The following is a 27,501-nucleotide window of genomic DNA, read 5'->3' on the forward strand; positions in this document are numbered from 1 at the left end:
GAGGCCACGAAGGGTGCTGTTTACTGGCTTGCTCCCCATGGCTTAATCAGCCTGCTTTCTTACAGAACCCAGGACCACCAGCCCAGGGATGGCCCCACCCACCATGGGCTGGCCCCTCCCCCATTGATCACTCACTGAGAAAATGCCTTACAGCTGGGTCTCATGCAGGCATTTCCTCACCTGAGGCTCCTTCCTCTCTGATGACTCCAGCTTGTGTCAAGTTGACACACAGAACCAGCCAGTACTCTCTGTCTGTCTATCTACCATCTGTCAGTCTGTCTGTCTGTCTGTCTTTCCTCCTTCTTAAAGCTGTAGCCAGGCATGTCCATATGTGGCTCTTTCTCTGGCCAGAAGACAATGTCAGGTGTCTTCTCACCCTCTTCCCGTGGTATAATTTTGAGACAGGCTTGCCATTTCGGCTGGACTGACTGGCCCACGTGCCCTTAGGATTCTCTTGTCTTCGCCTCCCTGGGGTGAGAGTATAGACACGTGCCTTCCACCATGCCCGGCTTTGTGCATGGTGCAAACTCAGGTCCCCTACACTTGTGCAGCAAGCATTTTACCAACTGAGCCATCTCTCTAGATCTGCACATTTTTATCTCTCTGCTTGGTTTGGTTTGGGACCAATTGCTCTTATTGTAGGTGTGATTTTTGACCTGCTGGTTACATCAGTTGGGATATGGCTTCATGTCTAAGCAAGGAAGGTATTTTTCAAGTTGCTAGAAGGCAGCTGCCAAATATTTCCCCACACAAGGCCCTGGTTTTGTTTTGTTTTGTTTTGTTTTGTTTTTGGCACCTTGTGGACCACTAATTGGAGATTGCATATTAAACTGCCAAATAGCAGGCATTCCTTTGAAATGAGTGGAACACACACTTCCCTTCAGAGTCGATGAAAAGAGGAGGTCCGCTAGGGGCAGGATAGCAGACAATGATCCAAGGAATATAGAATGAACCTCATTTGTCGTCCTTTTTTCCTCCAGAGGGAAACATTGAAATTCCTTCTGACGAGAACGTTTGTCCGTGATTGTAACCCTAAAAGCAGTGCAAGCGTTAGCTGCTCCTACCCCAGAAGCTACACAGCTAAGACAAAGCATCTGTGAGAGAGCCAGAGGATCAAAATGTGTGCTGCTGTCTCCACATACAGAAGCCAGAAGCAGTGGGCAGGGGACAAGCCAGAGAAGGGCACAGTCTTCGATTGTATGTGGCAATACAGATGTGGGATTTCATCATGAAAACTAAGGAGGAACTCAGACAGCCGCAGTGAGCACGTCCCCAGATACAATCCTGAGGTCCTCCCTCAGCCTCAGTCCTTAAAGAAAGCTAGAGTTCAAAACTGCCTCAGAAATGCAAGTCTGATACAGTTTAGTTTTTAATAAAATGTGTAATGTTGGAAGCATTCAAGACAACTAGAAATGTATTATCTATCACAAATGGTTAAGGTTAATAGCCAATTAAAATAAACTCAGTCTTTCAAAAGAATCATGTCCAGCATTTTGGAAGACTTAGTTCTGTAACATACAGTTATATAACAATAATGAAAACAAAAGCTTTCATTTTGTTTATTTGTCCTCTCCCTCCACACCTGTCCTGGGGATTGAACCAGGGTCCCCTAAGTGGTAGCTCAGGGAGCAACCACTGAGCTAGCATCTCCAGCGTTAACTTTGTTTTTAATTTGTGCATTAAAAAAATCACAATGTCTTCACCAAGAACGAACTCAAAGATTAGTAGTCTTGATAAAAAATACCCCAAAAATCAATATTTAAAAGTTGAGTGGTAAGTAAGGTACTCAAATGATGGGCTATAGGAGTGGAGGGTGGCTGCACTGTTGGGAGTACTTGACGTTTGCACAGAGGAGCCAGATTCAGCCCACAGCACCCACATCAGGTGGCTCACATCCATCTGTAACTCCCTTTCTAGAGCATCCAGTAGCCTCTTCTGGATTCTGAGGGCACCTGCACACCTGAGGTACAATAAAAATAAGCATAATTAGTGAGGTACCATGGCAAACTCCTTTAATGCCAGCATTGAAGAGGCAGAGGCAGGCAGATCTCTGTGAGTTTGAAACTAGCCTGGTCTACATAGAGAGTTCAGGCCAGTCAGGGCTCCATAGTGAGATTCTGTCTCAAAATTGATTAATTGACTTTAAAATATCAGCTACAGAGATAGCGTATGCCTTTTTCCATCTGTATCTATCTACCCAACCTATCTCTAGCCTAGTCTAGCCTCAAAGAAATGGTGTTACTCAAAACACAAATATGAGAGAAAGTGAGCATAAGACATCCTCAAAATTAAATGATATTAAACTTAGGAAGTTCTGAGCATAAACATATAAGGTGCCAAGCAAAGAGCTACCAATCTAATATGCACAATGTGGTGTTTTAAATGGAAATGGCCCCCATAATGCTTGGTCCCTAACTGATGGAACTGTTTGGGAAGGATCAGGAGGTATGGCCTGGTTGGAGAAGGTATGTCACTTGGGAGGGGGGGGGCTTTGAGGTTGCAAATGCTTCTTCTATAAATTGCCTTGGTCATTGTGTTTTGTCATAACAATAGAAAAGTAACTAAGACACACCTTGTATTTTATTTACTTTTTAATTAATTTACTTGTTTAATTTGAGGGGGTGTGCTGTAAGTAGGTCAATTTTCTCACCCCACCATGTGAATCTCAGGAGCTGAAGCCAAGTTGCCAAGCTTGGTAGGACATACCTTACCCAATGAGCCATCCCACCAGCCTAGTACATTATATTTTAAAGAATGAAAGCTTTAAAGATGAAAAGCAAGGTTTAAAATGAATGTGAGAAACAGATAAAGCCAATTGGAAAATATAGGTTTGATGTATTATCAAGAGTATAATTAAAGGTGGACTGCGCCCTTAAATCTCTTTTGAGCAGGAAAGACTATATGACTGTCCTTCAGATAAAAGGCAAAATGGTTGTTATTTAACAATAGAACCCAATCAAATTATTAATATCTACCCCACTTGCTTGTAGACATACATCTTTTCTCATATGATGATATTGATGTCCAGTGATCAATGGTGCAAACCAGATCCCTGGGTGACATTTTTTGAGAGAGAAAAAAAATTAAGTGAACTTGAACGAACTTTTTAAAAATATCAATACTTGACTGGTGTAGGGCAACATTTCAGACATGCACTTACTCCTGAGTTCACTTAGCGTTTTTAAAAAGAACTTTCTGTATGCTTCATGTTAGTAAAATGCACACTGATGATTGAAAGCTGTACTCTGATTTCCTTTATTGCATCATTGACCCAAATTAGCACATGGTTTGACTTTTCCTGCATGATGGCAACCCTTTGAGTGCTAAAGATTGGAATTAAAGAAAATCCAAAGTCAGTAGAATCAAGTTGTTTGGACTCACATAGGAGTCAAACCCAAACTCTTGCCCAAAATGAACAATTGGATTCCTGTTGAGGTTTTTTAAAGTCTCCACCACCCACTCAAGTGTCCTACGTTTCACACAGCTCAGCACTTCCAAACCAAGCCAGAATAAGGAGCCCTGAGATCCCTGTGGTCGGCCATTTCCCAAGTATTCCAAATCCACGCCTCGACCAGGACGCTCCAGGAATCTCATCAGAGCCTTGACCCCTGGAGGGTTCCAGTCCCATTTCCAAACCATCGAGGTTTGGAAGCGGCCTCCTTGACCCTTCGACCTGCCTCCTGACTCACTCATCTGTACAGCACTCACCTAAGATCTACATGTTTTACTATACTGCAAAGTTAATGTGCCGTGGACATCATAAGAAACTTGGCTGGGGCTAGTCAAGATGGTTCAGTTTAACAACCTAATAAATATATTGGAATAAGCAATGAAAACAAAATTACAGAGGCCGCCTTGTAGCTTGGCTGTATAGTTTCTTCAGCCAACCTCAGCCCTCACCTCAGCATTGCACAAAGTTCAGAACCACTAAAGCAATAGAGAGGTTGGGCAAGAGAGTGTAGTTCAGTGGTTAAGTGCTTGCCTGGCCCTAGCACCACAAATGCATAAAGTTAAATAGACTTTTAAAAAAAAAAATTAGGCTTAATCCCAGAATATCGTCGATTTTCATTTTAAAATCTTAGAAAGGGGAGAAAGAGATAGTTCTCTTTGTAATAATTTCACAAACTTCTAAAAATTAGACATCTCTGCATCTAATTGATAAAATGATACTTAAATTATATCATTTAAGGGAGGTTGGAGGTGACGCAGTCAGTAAAGAGCTTGTCATACAAGCTTAAAGGCCTTAACCCATGTTTGGAAAAAAAATAAAGCCATGTATGGTGGTACATATCTATTAATAAAGGCTCCTAGAAGTACACACTGGGTGATATTACTGTCTCCTTTATATTATTTGTGTGAAAGCCTTCAATGTAGCCTCCTGGATGTGAAATACCAGGCTGACTTCAGTGTGGACACCATAAATTTATACACTCCATCAAAACACTTTGAGTAGAAAATATAAGAAAGAAGGAAAAGTAGAAAAGTAGAAAGCAGGAAGACCCATGTTCTCAGAGCATCGGCTGGAGACTTGCAGACAGGTGGGGTTCTAGGGGTCACAGGCCAAGTCTGTGAGCCCTGGTGAGACTGTGTCCTAAGAAACGACACCCAAACCAACCCTTGGCATCCATACACACGTATATACATCCACATGAACACACATGTCATTTAAGGAGTAAACAAAATGAACCTATGACAAGAAGTACAGCACAGCAAGAGCTGGATTTCTCCTCACTCTGTTCACTGACGTTTTTGTTCAGTCACACAGTCTACACACACACACACACACACACACACACACACACACACACACACATACACACACACAAACACACACACACACATATACAGAGAGAAAGAGAGAGAGAGAGAGAGAAGGGGGAGAGGGAGACAGAGACAGTGAGAGACAGAGAGAGAGAGACAGACAGACAAAGATAGAGACAGAGAGAAAATACACACACACACACACACACACACACACACACACACACACACTCAGAGAGGCAGAGACAGAGACAGAGACACAGCGAAAGGGTGTAGAATGCTCTAATATGATGTAGGCCTAGTAACTGGTTTTGAATACAAACTGATGAATACAACAAATACAGTTCCTCCCTCTGGAAAGGGTACACTCTTGATGGGGAAACAGAAAATAAAGCAGGGAAGAGGGAAGGTTAAAAAAAAAGAAAAGAAAAGAAAAGAAAGAAAGAAAGAAAGAAAGAAAGAAAGAAAGAGGTCATACTTGCCATTAGTGAGAAGACAGAGCCAAACAGGACTGGGTGATAAGGAAAGGGCTGGAGACAGGTCAGTCCATAGCCTCAGCTGACTTTTTTTTATTTTATTAATTTATTCAGATTACAATTCCATTGTTATCCTATCACTTGTATCCTCCCATTCCTCCCTCCTTCCTGCTTTCACCCTATTCCCCTTCCCTAGGTCTATGACCGAGGGGGACCTCCTCCCCCACTATATGGTCATAGGCTATCAAGTCTTATCTTGGTAGCCTGCTTATTCTTTCTTTGAGAGCCACCAGGCCTCCCCACCAAGGGGAGGTGGTCAAATATGGAGCACCAGAGTTCATGTCAAAGTCAGTCCCCGCTCTCCACATAACTGTGGAGAATGTCCTGTCCACTGGGTAAATCAGAGTAGGGGTTCGATGTTTACTATGGTATTGTCCTGACTTTTTTAATGTTTATGTTTTCCCCCTGGTCTTAAAAAAGCCTTCTAACTACTGTACTTGAGCTTAGTCAGTTTTACATGAGGTTTATGGCGCTGTATTACCCTTTGAGAAGACTGTCCAGGTGCAGGTCACAGTATTTCAGAAAGGCACTGACCACTGACAAGTCAGCTCTGGACATGGACGGGCCTGGCCAGCTTTCAGATGGTCATCGCAGAGCCTTTTCTGAGAAAGGTCACAAGAGGGTTTTTGACAGAGTGATGCTGTTGATATTTAGAATCCTGACTCTCTTGCCTGGCTCTAGTTGAGCTGGAGGGCAGCATGTGATAAGGAAGTCAGCCGTGGTTGCCACAGTAGATGGTGTCCTGGTCTCTCAACCTTGTCAGAGGCTCTTGCTGTAGCTGGTCATGTGGTTCTTATTGGCTCGCCTGTATATCCTGGGAGGAACAGCTAAGAGCCACCCTCATCTTTTGGAGAAACTCCCTTGGGAGTAATGGTATGCTGTGGTGGGTCTGCTCTAAGAAGGTGGCCAGTCTTTCCTTCTTGATGGCATCTCTGCTGAAAGTGATGTCATTTCTCAGTCCAGGTGCCCTTTCAGTACCTTAGTAACACCACAGCTTGGGCCACATGGGACCAGGTCCTTACATGTGAGTAACGTAAGAGACAGTAACACTCGTGCACGTCTATGTCTAGTGGGAGCGATAGGTCCTGAGGTCACAGATATCGAAGGCTCTCTCTCTTTTTTGTGTGTGTAAAGAATGAGGTTGGGTTAATTCAGCAAAAGTGGATGCTTGGTCTCCTTGGTCACAAGATTAAAGGCATCTATATTAACATTCTGGGTAGAACATAATAAAATACCACAGACTACTTAGTGTTTCTGTTCTTGCCTTTCTAGGTTCGAGCTTAAGGTATCTGAAATTCAGTGGTTCCTGTGGCCTCTCTCCTTGGCTTTGAGATGACCATATTTACCTTATAAAAGATCTCATCCCCAAATAAGCCACATTCTGAAGTGATGATGGTTCAGGCCAATGACACATACAGTATCAGACTATATTGTAACATCACAGTATCTGAGAACATAAGTGTCCAGTGTGAGTGGTGGTATGTCTCACAGCAGCTGAGAATATCAGCACACTTCACAAAAACTTGTTCTGAAAATAAAACGCAAATCATAGAAAAAAATGAAACATCACCAGAAAACCCATACGTGAGGCAAATGAAAACCTCGTGAGCTCCTAATTTCTCAGTGGGGAGTTCACTCCCGTGTCATTCCTGGGACAAAGGGGAATTTGGACAAAGCTAGATCTCTTCCCTTTATATAAAATCACTTCTTTGTTAAATTCGATGAGGAAAAAGGTCTAAGACAACTTCGCAAATTCCAGCAGCACGTTATTGTTGTTGTTGTTAATGACTTTGATCCTTTCACATAACAGTCTCACTCTGTCTCTCTGGCCTTTTTCCTCTCCTGAGTACTTTTATTTAGCTATGATAAGAGCATGTTTCAGATATTGTCCAGCTTGAGTTGTTGAGAGTATTAAAGAAACATGGAAATCACAAAATTATCTTGATCGTCTCTGACATCTTTAAGATGACAGAAATTCTTACTAACATTTTAAGATTTAAAAGTGTTAGGCCAAGCCTCACCCTGCTGCAGCTTCTCTTAAAAACAAAAACAAAAACAAAAAACAACAAAGCATGATAAATTATATTGCCCAAGACTGATGATGCCTTCTCTGTGTACATACTAAATGAGATCATGTAGAGGTGGCACAGTGGCTGTGACACATGCAAGGGCACGATGCTCCCTTGTCTCTCGCCCAGCCTCACCGGGGTCAGCACTGTGCTGTATTTAATGCATCTGCCTGGGGTTTGAGTGTTCAAATTTGCAATAGTGGTGCTTTATCATTTAAAAACCTCATCCCGTGGCTAGGAAGTGACAAATGCATGCTGGGTAGGCATAAGGATATGAGTTCAGGTCCTCAGCAGTAACATAAAGATGTATGTAGCCGGGCGTGGTGGCGCACGCCTTTAATCCCAGCACTCGGGAGGCAGAGGCAGGCGGATAGCTGTGAGTTCGAGGCCAGCCTGGTCTACAAGCAAGTCCAGGACAGCCAAGGCTACATAGAGAAACCCTGTCTCGAAAAACCAAAAAGAAAAAAAAAAAAGATGTATGCAATCCCAAAATTGGGAGACAGAGACAGGAGGATTTTGGGGGACTTAGTGTACACTATGCTAGTCAACCAAGGATCTCCAGATTGAATCCTTGTCATAAACAGACAGGCAGCCTGATTTGGGGGGAGGTGTGACTACAGACTGCCGTGCGAGGGTCCTGCCGTGCATACTGCTTGACGTCAGTCTTCATGGCTCAATTACATCTTCTCTCTCTATCTGCCCTTTCTGTATGCTGTGCCCTTAATAATACAGCCCTTTATTATTAAATGCCATATTCTGTAGATCTCTGAAGTATTTGAAGACCATCTATCTATCTATCCATCATCTATCTATCCCTTTGAAAACATATACAAGAAACTAAAAAAAAAAAAACTTATTCTGTAATTAAGTAATTTAGCATCTAGTAAGATTTATAGGTGAGGAACTACCAGCTTTTTATCTTCCAACCATTGGAATGATCCCTGACCATGACTCTTACCTCTGAGAAGTATTACCTAGGAGGCACGACAAGTCCTTATGGGAGGCTACCTCAGAGTAGGCATTGCTGCTTAGAGGCAAGGAAAGCAAACCGGACACCAATGACATCACTCCTCTGTCTAGCATTTGGATCATGTGTCTTGCTTTTTGCATTTCAATTCCTGCATCTACGCAGTCAGTCGTGACACATTGCTCATTATTGTTAAGAGGGCAGATAAAATGTGGGAGGTTGAAAGTGCCTGGTTGTTCCCCAAGCTTGAGACAAGTAGCAAAAAAATACTGAGTAGAACCTACAAGAACACAGTATAAAACAGGAGACATCATCAAGCAAGATGTACACTGAGAGGGATGGCAAGAGGGCAGGCACAAGTGACTGAGCTGGGTTTGCTACTGTGAACCACCAAGTTCTGGACACAGGAGAAGCCTGGACCAAGGCAGCTGATTTGTACTTGATCCTTAGAAAGTCACAGAAACAGATGGCAATAAGGACTTAAGGGACAGTAGCCAGAGAAGTGGGAAAATAGAATAGACACACCTAGATTTCACCTCACACCTCACACTTTGTACGTCACACCTCACACTTCACACCTCAGCCTCATACCTCACATTTCACACCTCACACCTTACACCTCACATCTCACACCTCACACCTGATACTTCACCCTTCACACTTCACACCTCACATTTCTCATCTCACACTTCACACCTCAGCCTCACACCTCACATTTCACACCTCACACCTCACATCTCACACCTCACACCTGATACTTCACCCTTCACACTTCACACCTCACATTTCTCATTTCACACTTCACACCTCACACCTCCAAGCAAAACTACTCTTCTATCTTGGAAGAAATGTTTGTTTTCTAAGGAGCATGAACTAGAGAGGTTCTGGACAAAGGAATATGTGGAGACCGAGACAAAGACAGAACCGCCATTCTGATGCCATAGAGATTCTGTGAAATGAGAGGGCCTGAAATTGCTTCTCTGAAGCCACCCAGGAAAACGACCTGAAGGTATTTTTCACTTGGTGAAGCCCAGATAAAATGCTCAAGTCATTCTATACCTCCCCAATATGAGTGAATGCAGAATAAATCACAGGCAGATATACTGTCAACTATCTTGGTGTCTATGTTATTCCTCAAGTGGGCTAGAAGAAACCAGGAGAACAAAAGAGATAAAAGAGAAAGTAAAAAGATACTAGAATGTAACATGGAAGAGAAGGAAGGAGAACGACTGACCAGGACATCAGTGACAAATGGATTTAGGTCTGTAAAAGCAGAATGAAGATGAGAAGACAAATTTCAAGCCTGTTGTGTTTGATGGTATCAATGTTACTTCAGAAGCACAGAAAAATAAGCAAATAAAAGTGAAGTTATGCATAACGGGGAAGGAAAATACCAATAGTGATGTAGCTCAATAGTGAGATGTTAAGAATATCATCGTGGATTTTGGGCTGGACTCAAATGGTAAGGATTGGGTGTCAGGAAGTATGGAACTAGGGGGAAAGGTAGAAAGGAAGATGGCACAGAGTGCAAATTCTTAGTCTTGAGGTATCGTAATGGGAAAATGGCAATATAAGCACGTTACTTACAAGCGAGGAAGTCAATGCGACAACATGAAATCTGAGTCTGTTGAAAGTAATTCCCAACAGTGGGGATATCGGGTGTTGGAGTAGTTGAAGAGGGAACTGGTTTGAGTTATGGTAAGTCTTGCAAGGTTAGCTTACTGAGTCACTTAGCCCAAAAATTAAAATTACAAGGGCTGGAGAGATGGCTCAATAGTTAAAAGCACTGGCTGCTCTTCCAGAGCAGTTGGGGCCAATTCCTAGCCCCAGCATGAAGTTGTATTTTACTTCCTACTAGAGCTTTAGGTCCTCCCAAGCGCAAGACTTTATAAGTGGACTTTTAAAATAATTGCGAAGATGTGTGATAGTCCTATGCCTTTGTTTGTTGAGAAAGTTCTGCCAATCTGGATTCTTATGAGTCAAAAGTATAGGATATTTCATCTTGTTGTTAGCTGAAATGAATATAAGTGTGTCTGGAGATTCGGTCTGGCACATAGGTCTTTGTGAGCACTCAAACCCAATGGAGTCATCCATCGCTAACTCAAACCTGGCCGGGCTTCCTGATTCTAATCTCATCCCAGGGTGAAGTGAGGTTCAGCTCAGTTGAATGCGAGCTGGTTCCAAGCTGTGTGCTCTAGGGTGCCAGGTGATGAACTGGAGAGAGAGACAGAGACAGAGAGACAGAGAGACAGAGAGAGAGAGAGAGAGAGAGAGAGAGAGAGAGAGAGAGAGAGAGAGAGAGAGACAGACAGACAGACAGACAGACAGACAGACAGACAGACAGAGACAGAGACAGACAGACAGAGACAGAGACAGAGACAGAGATCACATGAAGCTGACGTCTTAGTAGTGGCACATGACTCTCTCCTGCAAAAATACTCAGCCAAGAGTTGTCAGTCCACTCCCAGGAAGATATAACTTTTGACTGAGATTCAAAGGAGAGCTCATCAGAAAGAATCCAATGCCAGGGAAGGATGGATAATGAGCTTTTAAAAGAGGAGTTACTTTGAAAAGATGTTTAGTGGATAACTATATTCTTTTCAATATAACTGTAGTCTTTTCAATAGTTACCTAAGACCAGGCAGCAGTCACAGCCCACCTGACCTAAGTGGAAAGAGTGCTTACCTAAGATTTTGTGATGGGTCATTACCTCACTCCCCACCTCATTAACTCCCCGACACAGCTCAGTATCAAAGAAAACTTGGACATCTGAGGATCTTGGCTCCAGACGTGTGGTGATACCACAAGACTGTCTTAGAATGCAAACAGTCATTTTTTTTTAATTTATGAAAGTTTTAAAGGGAAAAAAAGAGCTGGTACATTAAGGAAACTAATGAAAATTTTAAAAACTCTGTGTTCTTTTTAATTAGCAATATCTACAGACATTTATATATCAAAACCTTCCTTAATTTCAAATACACTTCTTTGGGCAATATAGATAATACCAAAAAAAAAAAAAAAGCAGAATTTATGCTTAAAAGGTCCATATACATTTTAAGCAATAATATAAAAAGTTTTAAGTTCATGAGCATTTATTAGGTTTATTTTTTAAAAAAACAAAATACAAAAATCCTAGGACCCAGAAAAGTCTTGTTTTGCTAATATCTTTTCAGATGTCTCTGAATGGACATACATAAAATTTTATGTAAATGGGATCCATACTGGTCAAGCTGTTGTCTAACCTAAAGATTGAGAAACTCTTAAATAATTAGACAAGGTTTGAGCAGGCTTAGAAATACTCTGGCTTTTTGTCCTAGCTTTTAAGACGTTACTTTGAACACTCTGTATCTGTTTTATACATTAAGATTATATTAACTGCACTACTTGATATAGTAATCATTATTTGTGAGTGTTTATTTAAATTTAAGTTAATGAAAATTGAGAAAAAAATTAAGTTTTCAGCTCCTTTATCACATTGACCACATTTCAGTAACTGGTCAGTATAGCTGACAGGTATAGTAAGGCACAACACAAAAGCACCGCTTCAGCCTAGAGATGTGTCAGGACAAGGGACATATTTGAAACAGATGTTCCTCACACAGACCTCTGAAAGGATGAGGTCTTATTTACCCATCAGAACCTCCTAAGTACTTCAGATTTTTGAATCTTGCCAACATCATATAGGGTTAAATCTCAACTTTGGCAGCCAGAAGTCACAACTCAGTAAGTAATCAAGCCATTTGTATGACAAGGCAAAAAGAAAGCTGCCCTCCACTGTTTGCAGGGATTTTACAGGGAGCTCGGCTTCCAGCTGTGCCGGTGCCCAGAAAAACACTCTCCCTAAGGCCATTGTCCCTGGGGCGTCACAGCCCTTGCTCTCCCAGAATGAGTGTGAGGAGTGATGGGTAGGTTCCTCGCTCCCACCAGATTGAGATGCATCACACATGAGCATGGGAAGAGCATCCCAAATGTCAGAGTATAAATAAAACAAGGACAATTAGAGAGCAGCAGGATCTGGGAAACCGGATCTAACCAGCCACCGACCTGCAGTTCCCTGGATTTTAACACTAGAATGATGTTGGGGGGGGGGGGGTGAAGAAACAAATCTCCATGTGTTTAGGGTGATGGTCTCAAGCTGAGCAAACAACAACCCTCCCTTGCCTTGGTCCCTGTGTCCCTGGAGAACAGAGCAGAGTCAAGTTCCAGATCTTTTCCATTAGTTTGAGAAGATAAACTTTCCATTTTTTAGAATTTATGTTCAGTTTGAGTTAAGCACCTAAAGTCACTTGCTCTCCACTCTCACACAAGCCTCTCCACCCCGACCCCCAAGTCTCTGGGGGCTAAAAGTTCGGCAGCGAGGACAAACATTCCCAGAGAAGATGTCTCATCCTTCTGTCTCCCACTTAAGCTTCCATGTCCCCAAGAATGGCCTTCGGGGCTTTCATTTCAACACATTTTGCTCCAGTCCTGGCGAAAGCCTGGAAATACGAGCAGAAGGAATTAACAGGATGAAAAGAGATTTTCAGTTTCTATGGGTTTTCCAAATGGCTTGGCTCAGTCTGAACTCTGTAGGAAGTCACGGTTTGGTTCTCGCTTCTCTGAAGGGTCTTATCGCCACTCAGGAGCCTTTCTTGTCCTGTGGGTACCTATTTATCATGGAGAGTTATCCTACTCCCATCCTCAGGAAGAGCCTTTGGAAGAACTAGGGCCTCTATTTTTAATTTGTTCACGTCTTTGCTCACTAAACATTTGTCCAGCAGCTGTTCTGCGCTAAAGGAAGAGCTCAGTGCCATGTTTACAAACACTAATAAGAAATGGCTCCTGTTAGCCAGGCGTGGTGGCACAGGCCTGTGCTCTCAGCACTTGGCTGAAGCAGAAGGACTGCAAGTTTAGGGCCAGATGGCCTCCATGGCAAGACCCTGTCTCAGAAAAAGAAAGGAAGGGGGGGGGGAGGAGGAGACAGAAGGAGAAGGGAGGAGCAGGAGGAGGGGGAGGAGGAGACAGAAGGAGAAGGGAGGAGCAGGAGGAGGGGGAGGAGGAGACAGAAGGAGAAGGGAGGAGCAGGAGGAGGGGGAGGAGGAGACAGAAGGAGAAGGGAGGAGCAGGAGGAGGGGGAGGAGGAGACAGAAGGAGAAGGGAGGAGCAGGAGGAGGGGGAGGAGGAGACAGAAGGAGAAGGGAGGAGCAGGAGGAGGGGGAGGAGGAGACAGAAGGGGGAGGGAGAGGGAGGGTCCTGTCCTTAAGGAGGTCTAATGGGAAAGAGAAGTAGCAAAGGGTGATAAATGTCAGGAAGGAACACTGCACAGAGGATGAGAATCCATTACAAAGTGGGTGATGGGCATGTGGCCCAAGAAGGCTCCCTCCAGAGAAGACATTTTTGGTCAGAGCTAAAAGAGTAGCTATAAATTCCTCTCATCATGAAGACAGGTAGGGACATCTCAGCACAGGGAGCAGTGGGGGGAGGGGGATGTGTGGAGAGTTGGATGTTTTTAGAAGGGAAATGGGTGAGGTTGGCACAAGAGAGTGACAAGCAAGAAGGCAAGAGAGTTAGACAGGGTCAGATGGAGCCAGGCTCTCTGTTCCATGCTGACTATGATACAAAACTCTTCCAGAGTGTTAAACATGGAGTAAGAAGAGGGTGTCACTTTTCAGGGAGGTTCCTGTGGGCTTAGATGCAGGGGACAAGCAATGGGACAAATGTGAAGAAAGAAGAGAAGCAAACAGATGGCCACTATGGTGGCCCAGAGCATAAACTAACATCTTAGCAAAGGAAGTGTTTCAGGTTTGGAACAATAGAGTCAAGGACAATAGGAAGTAAAAATTTTAAGATGATGGCAAGTGGATAAATGGGAGGTGGGATGGCTCAAAAGACAATTGATTAAAACATGAAGAAGTCGTTTAAGACTCAGGTTGAACGAGAATAGTCACTAGCAGACTCTACTCCACTCTGAAGCATGCATCAATAATCTTAAGGGAAAAGGCGGCTTTTCTACATGTGGCCCAATTAATTCTCATTACAAAAAGTTGCCTCTCACATCAGTGTTCTGATCTCTAGATTTCAATGATCCTCCCAAAAGCATGAACAAGCAAAGAAACCTAAGACATCATGACATCATTTGCTAAGGAGATTTTTTTTTTAAATTTTTGTCATACAAGACACTTTCATCCACTTAAACAACTGTGCTTACTGAGGTTTGTTCTGCTGAGCCTCAGTGGTACCACAGATGCAAACCCAGGCAGGTGGACACCTGCACTTAGGTGGCTGAGGCAGGAGGATCTGAGTTCAAGGCCTGCCCAGGTCACATAATAAGACTTTGTCTCAACAACCAAAGAAGAGAGGAAGGACGGAATTCAAATTCTCATTAGCCTGTTTGTGTTATTTTATGAATTTACATATTTTAATGCTTGTTGGCGCGCCACTGGTTATTATCATCCTAAACCATAGCAGCAGCTCTCAAACTGTGGCATAAATAGGAATTGCTCAGAGGGCCACTTAAACACAGAGTTCATGATTCATGAGGCCTATCAGAGAAGGGCCACGAATCTGCATTCCCAGCAGTCTCTGGTGCTGCCAGCGTGGCTAGCCTGAGAACTACACTCTGGGAGCCCATCCTTTTATAAGGCCGAGAGGGAGAAACCGTGAAGCAATGCCAGGTTCCTTCCTGTGGTCTTACAGTATCCACAGCGTGGAATTGACGTCAGTGGGAATTACACAGCCCTCAAAGGTGTCATGCCGAGACCTTAAGTGTTTATGCGTGCCTGCCCCTCCCCACACAGCTTCTGCCTCCTGTTTTTCAGTTGCATTCCCCAATGGGCACTGCTGTTGCTGTTTCCTCATAAGTTGCTGCAGTTACGGCTCCTGATGAGGTCAAACAGTCCCCGCTGGAGAGCCTTGCCAGCTGGGAGCAAACGTTCCTCCATCTGAACTTCTGCCATTCTCCCCACACGCTCAAAGGATGAATAAACTGGTCGTCTAACCATCTGGAGAGGGAGGCACGAGCTGGGCACGGGAGAGGCTGTGGCAGCCAGCTTAGGGCCAGTCATGCACTTAGCCTGGACCACAATAAAGATAAATGGGTAAGAAACTACCTTGCAATAGCATCGGGAATCGGATGGTTCAGTAATTGCTATGCTTATAAATTCATTTTTCTGTCAATGGATTCAAATCATGGCTCTCTTGTAGGCAAAGTCTTTTTTGTTTGTTTTGTTTTTTGTTTTTTGCTTTTGTATAATACTCGAGTTTTTCCTGGCTTTTGCCTTCAGGTATATGCTGTTTTAGTTTTACATATGAGAAATTCAAGCAAGAATTTCTTGAATATCAAGTGGAGAAGGAGCAACAGTAATGGAAAGAAGGGACAGATTTAAAGAATATTGTCAGACTAATAGTAAAAGATTAGATTTCTCTTATGTGAGGCTTGTGAGACAGGAAGAGGTTATTGGGAAAAAAAATCCTGAGATTTATACCATTAGGTTTGTTTGTTTGTTTTCATCAAGAGAATAAAGACATCAGTTCCTGACATATGGAGGTTATAGAGTGATTTGGTTCATATGAAAAAAAAAGTTATGTTTTGCATATCCAGGTGGGATATGCCTGTTTTGTTTCAAAACAATAAATGTGCTTTTGAAATATTTGTAAATCCTTGACTAGCATTTTGGTGAAAACGTTGGCTGAGGTGATAATGTTCAGAGACCCTTAACTATTACTAAGAATTGATGATTGAGGCCTTGCCAATGGTGAGCCCACTAACACAGCACCCACAAAAGGCCAGAGGGCTGAGTAATGAGCTCTGATATGCCTTCTGGAAGGACAACTAGCTTCTTAAACACGTACTTTCAGCTTAGTGCTTCTGCTCAGCTGAGTGGGGTTCCTGGAATAGAGCTTAAGGCAGAAACTCCCCAAGCACCCGAGTACGAACCCGTGACTTTGCATACATATATACTAACCTGAAGAGAAAACCTGGCTCCGTTGCATGGTCTGGAGGTTGAACTAGGGGTGGTTTTAGGCCTCAGAGAAGCATGCGAAAGCAGTCTGCAGCGGCATGTGAGCTGACATTGAAATGCCGGTAGGTCCTCTCTTTCTTTCCATACCTTTCGTGCCATGTGATACTGTGTGGAGATGCTTTCCTGCCACGTGTGACAGCTTCCCCTGAAACTGCAAACCCAACGGTTTGGAGGAGATACTTGAAATAACTCAAAATATACAGTGTAAACAAACCGTCCTTCTAGAATGAAGTGTACTAAATTAAAGATGCTTTGGTCGGCTTGGAACAGCCAGGTTGTGATTGGCTCTACTTCAGTAAACATTTTTCTTCAGTTACCTCCACCTCCTCCCTCCCTCATTGCCTTTTTTTCTCTCTTTAATGCTCCCTCCCCCCACCCCCCTCGTATTTTTTTCCCTTTCTTACAAACCTACAAGCTCATCACACAGCAGACGTGTCTTCCCATTGTCAACAAATAGCTTCTTGAAAATGTGGTTGTGGATTTAAGTTGCCAAAATTTGCCTACTAGAGACCCAATGTAAAGAGAGAGTCACACCTTCGGCTGTACTCTAAGGGTGATGGATTTTCCTACGTAACAATTTTATTTCATTCAACAAGTTAAACAGTAATTATTCCTACTTCCGGCTCTTGGGGTGTGGATAAAGTCTCTGAGAAATCATTTTAGATCCTTCAGTCTCCAAGTTGCCTACTTGTCTGAAGCCTCCCAGCCTTCTGAGAGAGGGGCACAAATCCAAACACCCCAATTTATTAAAAGTTAAATGAACCTCCACAGGACTGAATGCTTTCCCCTGGCACAGAGACTTGTAGCGGCCCAGTCTCTGCCACCTCAAGTGGAGTGAGACCTGGGGAAGTTGTAGCTAATGTGGATTTAAGTCCATGGTCACCTGAAGTGACCAGAGAACTTCGTGCAGAATGTGCCTTCGCCTTGAGAGCTGGGAGAGTGGCGTGGGGGGGGGGGGTTGGGGGGGGAGAGATTCTCAGAAGGGAAAAGAAAGAAGGTAAGAGAGTGAAACAGGGGGAGAGAAATTCCCCAGCGTTGGATAAGCAGTAAACACAGACGGTGTTATGGAACCAGTGATTAATGTGCCATAGAATTGGAGGACAGCTTGTGTTCCTGTGATTTAAGATACACGTCTGTAGTCTGACAGGGAGTTGATGGAAGCTGGAAGGTGGGGCCTGGGGAATGTATATGTGTCCTGCTCAGCGAGTATTGGGTCCAGAAAGCAAATTGCCAGACCCAGCAGTGGACTGCTGGATTGCGGTGCATGAGGGAGGATCTGGATGGCACACCTTCATCTTCTCCCTTTAGGGAGAGAAACGTGTCTTGTGCTTGAGTAGATCGGTTTCAGAGTGGAACTCCTTCCAATCAGTGTGGTGGTGGGGTGAGTTTCGTTTTCAAGAGAACAGTCTAGAAATGGCCTCTCCAAACCCCCGACTCCGGCCACCCTCCCTCTCTACTCCGCCTTTCCTTCTGGATCTCTGTTCCCGCCGACTGTGGGCCCCTGTGGTTTTGTTCTGGCACTCATGGATGGGACAGGCTGGCCACCTCCTGGACTTGAATGTTCGTCCCCATGTTGTTCTCCATCCTGACTGACCTCAACAATAAATCTCTCAAGAATCAAGTACTATATTAAAGACATCTTAGAGGTTCCAGGATGGTCATTGGTGACCCCAGATCTTTGGTTGGGTTTTCATGGAATTCTCTCTGTGTTTTGGTCGGATGCCCATACACCTAATATGTCTTGATATTGATAAGGATTTGTCCGAAGCAAAGACAAAACCTTCTCTGCCTTCTAGCCTAGGTTGCTTTTGCTTTTGTAAAATTCACGGGGAAACTGGGTATTCAGAGAAAACCTCTTCACATCTGGCTGACTCTTGGCTGATGGGGTCAGCTCATGTCCCCAAGCAGTGAGAGAAAAACATGGCATCCGTCAGTAAGATGCTGGCAATGTGGGGAGTGCAGAGGTAAAGGAGAAGAGGCAGCAGCCCCCTGAAAGGGAAAAGGACTTGAGGGCTCTCTCACACATTCTCAGGACCCCAGAAGTCCTGTCAGGAGCTGGATTTACTGGATGTCCCTAGCCCTCTGTAAAGTTATCAGCTTCAGGCCATTCTAACCCCTGGGGCCACATTGAACATGGAGGGCCACCAAGCTGTAGGCAGGGGTAGGCTAGCACTGCCTGGGAGCAGTTTTAAGTCTGGCCGTCTCCAGTGATCATTAAATGAGGAGCCTGGCAAATGTTTTTAGATTCTCCTCTTTGGAGTGTCTGCCCACCGGAGTCTCGGTGGCACCACTTGAGCAGGTCTTGCGATCAGGTGTGAAGCTGTAACTGCTTGTTTCCCTACCTAGGTACTTCTAACCTTTACCCAGCAGACGGGGACTCTGCATGAGGTGGTTTATCCTGCCATTCTCTTTTCTGTTCTTGAAATATATGTCTGGATAACTGGAGCAATCACATGACCACTTGGGGAAAGTTGGAGTCCCGTCGGAGTCTCAGTAACCCTCTCTAGCTTAGGACCCTTTCCAGGCCCAGCAAAATGCAATAAGTGTTTTCAATATTCCAATCCTTTCTTTTAATGGATTAAAAATAATATTCCCCTTATGATCTTTGCCTTTTTCCTATACTTTCCAACTTTGATCTCACGTCAGAACATTACAGAAAGGCCTAGAAGCCAGTGTTGGTATGTGTTGAAAGCTGGACTCTTTTTCTCCACTCACACAGGTACTACGGTCATTGATGAGAGATTTAAGACCCATCCGAATTTGAGTGTGCATTTCACCTTGGTGTTCTATTTACCTCTGTTTTGCCTTAGAGTTAATGATACAAATAATTCACTCAATTAAAAAACAAACAAAAAAAACCCCATAAAATGGAAAGTACTGTTCTTAGGGGCTCAGCGGCAGCTGGAGAATGTCAGCAACTAAATCCATGTCCAGGCAGAGCCAAGGTAGACAGAGCAGCTGCTTCTAAAGAAGATTGCTAAAGCCAGCTGTTATTCCCATTGGCACAAGAAGGTGCCAACCACCACCCAAACTGTGGAAAGCAAATGCCGGAGTCTGAGGAAAAGGCCCCTTCACATGCCAACCAGAAAAGGGCCTCGCTGTTCTCATGTGTCAAAACTCTGTCTGCATTTATTATGGACCTTTCTCTCGTCGGCTGCTCATGCTCCCATCAGAGACTGGAAGGAGAAAGGATCCTGGGGTAGGGGCTGCTTTCTCACATCGCTGTAATCAACATTTGTGTGATCTGAATGTTGGTTGTGGCACAGCTATAGGCATTTTACGTTGGTTCATGGTGAGGGCATAAAGACAGATGAAGGCAGCTAAAATATCCCATAGAAATATCGTTACTTCCAAGCAGAGCGAGGAGGAGGAGGAGACAGGCATGCATGGTCTTGTTTAACCTCAAAGTAGAAAGAACGAGAGACATTTTTACCTCAAAATTATTAACACAAAGTCAGTCAAGTCCAGAAAGGTGAGCAGCAGCTAACTTTCATTCTCATTGTATATGAGTATTTGTTGGTTTTTAGATTCAAGAGCACCGGCCGAGACATACTATCAGAAAGCAGTAAGATTCAGAGGGCTAGGGAGACAGCTCAGTCAGTATAGTGTGTGAGGACCTAGGTTCAGAGAAGGCAAAGGTGGCCACCTATTCTTGCTCAGATGGTAGGCTCCAGCTTCAGAAAAAGAGCTTGTCTTAAAAAAAAAAAAAGATGAAGAATGATAAAAGAAGAAACGTCTGGCCTCCACATGCACTGTGCACACATGTTCATAACACGCACACGCGCGCACACACACACACACACACACGTGTGCACAAAGGTATAAATATGTATCCATGTGAGCAACACACATACACACAGAAAGAGCAAAATAGCTTTGGTTCAGTAAGTCTAATTTCAAAGCTTCCTAATTAATTAGCATATGGTCTCCTTCAGAAGGTGACCAGTAACCAACAAAAACTCCTTATAAGCCACATTCCTCGTTCACCCATTTTGAGGGCAATTTTGTCGTTTGCTCCTTTTGCAAGGGTGAATACACTGCACATAAGAAATGAAGTTTTGTTCTGACTCAAGCTGGGGAGTCTTTGCTTTTAGAACTATCCTAGGAATTTGAATGGGTTAATAAGCAAGACGGTTATGTTTTCCATGGTTTCAGCAAGTCAGTACCAGTGGGGGAAAAGTCTTTTTCCCTGAGTCACACAAGGGACAGGGGGTAGTCAGTGGCAGTTCTGTGAGGGCACCATCCATCCTGCTGCTAATAGAGCCGTGTCCCTCAGACCTAAAGATAAATGTCATTCTGGGTTCTTCGTTTGCTGAGGACAGCTTCAAACCAAGCCAGCAGACAGCTAACACTTACTCTGGAAACTCAGACAGAATAGAGATGGAAGCAGATGAGGCTTCTGCAGTCAGGCTCTGTGCAGAACACGGAGGGCCGAGCCACCTCAGGCTGCAGGTTACAGCACGCTACTTGATAAAGAGGAAAGAGATGAGAGGAGGCCCTGCAATGTTGGGAGGGAAACCCTGTGGCCTTCTCTAGAAAGATACAGCAGGGGAAAATGTCTAAAACAATAGCAGTTAGTTGAGAACCTTGCTAGCCCTAACTGGGTACACTCCATGTTTGCGCTATGCTAGACTCCCCAACCCACGGAGGACAGGCCATGTGAGGAGAAAAGGCAGGGGCACAGTCACATTTTCAAAGTGCATTGCACATCGCCCAAAATGTCAAAAGGTAAAATGGATCTTAAATAAAGTGAGTAACAGTCATATGCACTGCTGTGCCCAGGGCAGGGAAACCTACAGAACGTTTAAGAGTTGGGGTTGCTCAGTGCCTTCGGCTTGAAATTGGAGGCATAGTAAGGTAACGACTAAGGGGTTCAGGGTCCCTTTTCGAAGTGATGAACACGTTCTAAATTGGCTGGTGCTGGTGGCTGCACATGTCTGTGAATATACTAAAGCTATTGAATTGTACATTTTAAATGGGTGGGTTGTGTGAGTATGTAAATTAAATCTCCATAAAGCTGTCATTGAAAAATGTGAGGTCATAAAATGTGGTAGGGTAGGGGAGCCAAGAAAATGGAAGAAGAAGCAGAAATAAACACTGCAGAAGTGGATCTTCTTCCCGTAGATTCCAGGCCCAGGGTGCATGCACTCCTTCCCTACCTACTCACAGAGACTATAAAATATCACCGCTCACAGTGACAAACGAGCTGCCGTCTAAGGAAAACACAGATGCCCCGTCCTCTGTTACATTCAAAGCCTACTTTACTGTGAGATGTCAGAGTCCCAACTAGGAGAGTCATGAGTGTGTGAATTATAGTCTACAATCTTTCTCAGACAAAAGGGCCTCAGCTTACAACAACACACACTCTGGGATGAGAGAGACAGAGACAGAGAGAGAGACAGAGACAGACAGAGAAAGAGAGAGAGAGAGAGAGAGAGAGAGAGAGAGAGAGAGAGAGAGAGAGAAGAGGAGACATTCAAGCTTGCTGAGGTTCACTCATAAATAACAAAAAATAAAATAAAATAAAATAAAGATTGGCACCAGGTAGACCTTAGCAGAGAGACTAGCACATTTATAAATTTTTTTCTGCTTGAATTTATTTCAAGCAGTCAATAAATAAAATGGTCCCATGCTATTAAAAATGGAGAAGTGGGAAGGTTACAAACAAGTGTTCTACCTCCTGCAATTTGGTCCATTTTCCCTGCTCCCTTCTCAGAGAAAGATGCAATTGTTCACTTGATGACCCTGGTACCCAAGGTATTTTCTTTGGGGCCATCTTTTGAATATTATTTTTGCGTAAAGCCAAGTAAATGAATGGAGAAGTTGAAAAGCATAATGAGAATGTTATATTGACACTGTTGTAGATTTTCTGAATGCCGAAAAACAAGAAATGAATGCAAATGAGTCTGCCAAAGGGAACATTTTATGCATCTCTATATAGGGCATATCCCCAAGTGGAAAAGGTGTTTGGAGAAAATAAAATAACAAAACGTTTATTGAGCTTTTCAAATTTATGGAATATATTTATTACATTTAGAGCCTTTACCCTCAAAGATTCACATTCTAAAGTGTGTGTGTGTGTGTGTGTGTGTGTGTGTGTGTGTGTGTGTGTGTGTACGTTTTCCTTCCTCATCCCAATTTTCTATCTCTATTGCTAAGAAAAGATACCCTTAGCTGTTTGGAATGAACTATAAATATTCTTCCCAACCTTAGGCATATGCCTACCTCCCAGCCACTGTTTTTCCAAATTGTCCATCTTAGTTACATACATAGTGATGGCTAGTGAGATACCATCAGAAATGTTGTGTGTCCTCTATTGGGTAGACTAGCAAGGATGCCGTGAGGGACCACAATAAGTAGAGCGGCAGGGGTATTTCTGCAGGGCCATGAGGAAAGGTAAACTTCAGTGTTTGGGGAAGGAAAGCTATGCTAAGAGTTCCAGAAAATACCCTGAAAAAATCCAATTAAGTCAGGAATCCATGCTAAAGGTGTGCTACAAGCCAAGTTCTTCTCATGAATTTGGAAAGTTCATACTTTTTTTCTTTTAGCTTTTCAAGACAGGTTTCCCTGTGTAGCCCTGGCTGTCCTAGAACTCTCTTTGTAGACCAGGCTGGCCTTGAACTCACAGAAATCTGCCTGCCTCCCAAGTGCTGGGATTAAAGGCATGCACCATCATGCCCAGCTGGTGTTGATTTTATGAGAGAAGTTAAGATTGGCCATCAATCTGCCCAGTATTTGAAAGGACTGCACCTTTCTGGATGGTTTCACAGAGGCTGTGCTAACGTTAGACTTTCTGACAATACCCAAGTTCCCTCTGAATTTAGTAAACAACATGAAACATACCTGTACTTTACTGTGTGTTTTTTTTAATCCCGCCAGTAATTTTTTTTTTTAGCAGAAGTACATCTTATTTGTTTATTGTTGTAGTTTCACTTCGAGTGTGAGGACAGACCATGGTTACTTAAGTCCTGTCTCACTCAGATCTGGCCCAGGCACGATCCATGAGCACAGGCCACATGTGGAGAGCCCTGAGCTTCGCTGCACAGCTGGGCTCCTACTTGCGAGGCCAAGAGTTTGTCTTTAGCCACAAACGACCTCCCCTTCCCGTCTCTGTCTCCCACTCCTTTGCTCCCAAAGTCCCTCTCACCAAACAAACCCCTCCCTCCACCACCTACCCCCACCCCAGTCCCAACCCCGTCATCTCCTTGCTCATTGGGCACCTTCCTTTTGTGTGTACCTCTAAGAAGTCAATTCTTTATATTTCTATCACCTCCTCCTTTAAAAAAAAAAAACTACAAAACTTCTCCTAACTCACTAACACGGTTAGAATCAACTCCTCCAAACAAAGTGTCCACATTCCCAGGTGTATTCCCAGCTGCAGATGGCACACAGCTCTCACACGCTTGCCTTGGCCCCTTCAGTCTTTCTGTTGTGGAAGATGGTTGTGCTCTTAGGGTGTGTCCCTTAAAAATGTGTGTTCGCTGGCAGAGTGGGTTGTGCCTCCGTAGTTCTCAACAGCACCTCTCTGATCAAGTCGGGGGGGGGGGGGGACGCTACAGCAACTCACCCCAACCAGTTAAATCAGAGCACCTGACTTCAGACAACTGATTGTACATACCGAATGTCACAAAGGCTATAAATTGAACATATGGTAGTTAAAGCTATAAGCAGTAGTATCAGGCATGAAAAAAATTAGTCAGCATTGTGAGAAATTGTTTCCAGGATTTCACCTGGCAACATAAACTCATACTATATTGCTCATGTTGATATTAACCTGAAGTAATCAAATATATGAGCATAATAGACTTTTAATACTATTCAAAGAACAGTAACTGAGAATAAACAATACTATTTATTTCTCATTGGCAAAATAAATACCTTATTATATTTGGAATCTTTTGTCTCAAATCCAAACATTTTAAAACTATGTAATTGGCTGGCTCGGTGGTGCATGCCTGTAATCCCAGCACTCGGGAGGTAGAGGCAGGGAGATCTCTGTGAGTTCGAGACCAGCCTGGTCTACAAAGTGAGTCTAGGACAGCCAAGGCTACACAGAGAAACCCTACCTCTAAAATAAACAAGAAAATGAACAAATAAATAAGTAGTAAAACCATGTAATTGTATTTAAACTTGATGAATTTCTAGGTTTATTGGTCACACAGGGTGGACTAGTAAGGGGGTGATCCACCCAGAATGGAATGTTCAGCTTTGTCAGGTTTTATTAAAAATAAACAAAACCAAACCAGATAATCTATGTATGGATTCATCAAAAACAGGTTCTAAAAGGATATACAGCTTGCTTGGTAAGGACAGAAAACTCTAAAAGGTAAACGGATTGTGACAGGTAATCCCTCAGTCACTTCAAGCCTTGTTTATACCATGTGCATTTGCCGACTGCATACTTCTGAAAGCGCTAAACGACATGGGTGAGTGATGCAAACCCATGGTCCCATGGGCTATGATCTGCTCTCAGCCTTCTCTTTGCAGGAGTCTCTACATACACACAGTCCTCTGGAGGGTGTGCAACTATTTAATGAGGAAACCACATGTGAGGGTACGGAGAGAAGAGAGAAAGGGCACGGTGCTCAGTGAGCATTGCTAACTCACTGGGCCCGCCATCAGTGGCATAGGAAAGCCAGAGTAACGTCTGAATAAGCGGAAAGGTCTTCCTCCGGAGATCACTTAGTGGCAAAGAGCACCGTGGTGACACCTTCTCAACAGCTAGCCAGATTCTCTGAAAGCTTTAGCTACTTTGTGTCTCAGAATTCCTGTGTCTTCTGTCCTCACTCTGATTCCCCCATTATCTGCCACCTCTTGCTTCTTTATCCACCTTGGTTCATTCAGAATGTTACTGGGCTTCTTAGTCACTTTCTAATGGAGTGACCAAATTCCTCACAAGAAGCAATGTAATGAAGAAAAGGCTTGTTCTGGTTTACAGTCCCAGGGGAAGCGTTTCGGCACAGTGGGGACTGCATGGCAGGAGGAACAGTAGGCCGCCATGTTGCATCTGCAGTCAGGAAAGGAAGTGGAGGGGGCTACCAACCCTCAGTAGTCCACTTCTCCTTCTAGCAAGGCTGCACCTCTTAAAGGTTCCACAAGCAGTACCAACACCTGGGGACCAAAAGTTCAAACACCTGAGCCCAGGGGAACACTCCACACTCAAACCCCAACAGTGAGCAGCGACGGGAACATTAGAAATGCTTTGCCCAAAGGCTGGAGCCTCTGGGCTGTGTCTGGTGAGGCCTCTCTGGTCTCCTCAGAGAGAACCTTCTATGTGTATGAAAGGGGCCAGGAAGCTGCTTTCGGCCTCTTTTACAAGTTACTTGACTAGAGTTCTGCCTTCCTTAGTTAACGCCTTCCCAAAAAGCCTCATGCTGTGAGGCCACCATAATGTATATCAGGCTTCTACAGGAATTTGGGGGAGGGGGTCCTGGTTAGTTTTGGGGTCAACTTGGCACACCTGGGAAGAGGGAATCTCAAAGAATTATCTGGGTCACAATGCCCTGTGGATACAGCTGCGGTCATTACTTTTCTTTTTTTATTGCTTATTGGCTAAGGAGGGCCCAGCCCACTTGGGCAGTACCATGCCTGGACAGTTGGGCCTGCACCGTGTAAGAAAGGTAATCTAATGTGAGCCTAGGAGCGAAGCCGTCCACCATGTTCCTTGGTGGTCACTGCTTCAGGTCCTGTCTCTGATTTCTGCCTTGAGTCCCTGCCTTAGCTTCCCCCTATGATAGACTGTAACCTAACAGCCAAGTAAACCCTTTCCTTTCCTTTCCTTTCCTTTCCTTTCCTTTCCTTTCCTTTCCTTTCCTTTCCTTTCCTTTCCTTTCCTTTCTCAAGTTGTTTTTGGTCAGTGTTCTATCACAGCAACCAAGAAGCAAACTAGGTCATGAGTAAATAAATATCTGTTAGGTCCACACCGTCTTGCTCCTCGCTTGTTATGGCTGCCTCTGTGCCACCCTGGTTAACTCCCCTGACTCTTCCTTTGCTCTAGCATGCTGCCCAGCTTGCTCTTTTTGGAGAATAGTGGCTGTGCTCCTTGTAGTCTTGCTTCCGCTCTCTCACCCTGGCGTACTCATGCCAGACGATCTCAGCGAGCCTCACTCACTGCCCTCAAGCCTGTGCTTCAAGTCACTTCCGGTTGACCTTTCTTAGACCCCGCCCAACTCAAACTGTAGCTAGGCATCTCCCCAGACACAGGGAGGTCTGGTCCCTCCGCCATTCTTTCTTCCTCTGACATTGCAGACTTCCCTATAGGAGGCAATTTATTTGCTGATTTTTGTTTATTGGCAGTCTTCCCTCTGGATCCCTGCAATCTCTGGCCCTTAAAGACAGCCATGTTGTGTCTGTTTCATTAGCTGTTTTTATTCTCAGAGTCCATAACAGGACCTGGGACACAGTTAAAAAAAAAAAAACATGGTTGAGTAATAAATAACCCAACAGCTAATTGGTATACAGCACCCGCCCCCAATTAAAACCAGACACATAAACTTAATCATACAGGATAAGGGTATCAGGGATGAAGGTACCAGAGTTCTCTAAGCTCCTTTCTGTGGTAAGATTTTGATTTAAACATCACACACACACACACACACACACACACACACACACACACACACACCCCACAGAGAACAGTGTACACCTAATTATCTTCCCCAGAAACAGTCATCTCAAAATACACTTAGAAAATATATTTCACGAAAACAACAACAACAACAAAAGTTTGGGCAGTGCTGTTTGATCTCACCCACTTGGGTGTGTACTGTACATTAACATACTGAAGAGGCTGAGAAATACTGCAATTGAAAAAATATTAATTTGGTTAAGCCTCTACCTTCTCCAACACATTTGATTATACAAACCTCTAATTTACATAATATTTAATTGTATATTAAAGATTAATGTTCTTGCTTTTAAAGCACTGGCCTAGGCTTTTATGATAATATCAATAATAATATTATTTACTTCATATACAAAGTACAAGATCCAGCCGAATTCATATGTTATGCATGTCTGATAGTTATATGGCAATATTAACAAGAATGTTCTTAGTAGTAAAACTCTATTGCAAAATCCTTGGAGACACACTTAATCCATGTGAGTTCATTTGATCTCTACCTCCTCTGAGGTAGAAAGCAGAGCTTACTGCTCCTACTGAACAAAAC

At 43.7% G+C, this 27,501-nt stretch overlaps 1 protein-coding gene across 3 annotated transcripts in view; it reads left to right on the forward strand.

Moving 5' to 3' along the window:
- The window catches only part of PDE7B (phosphodiesterase 7B), a 328,683-nt gene that overhangs the window by 201,064 nt on the left and 100,118 nt on the right, over window positions 1-27,501 (forward strand). Inside the window, exon 1 of one of the 3 annotated variants that reach the window (XM_084777573.1) lies at window positions 15,297-15,409. The exons of the other annotated variants lie outside the window; for them this stretch is intronic. Within the exon in view, the coding sequence (XP_084633699.1) occupies window positions 15,406-15,409 (4 nt within the window). The 5' untranslated portion in view covers window positions 15,297-15,405. Of the gene's footprint in view, window positions 1-15,296; window positions 15,410-27,501 lie in introns of those variants that run through there. 3 annotated transcript variants of the gene reach the window in all.

The sequence above is a fragment of the Acomys minous genome (genome assembly GCF_964271855.1).
Source record: "Acomys minous genome assembly, chromosome: 3".
Classification (NCBI taxonomy): domain Eukaryota; kingdom Metazoa; phylum Chordata; class Mammalia; order Rodentia; family Muridae; genus Acomys; species Acomys minous.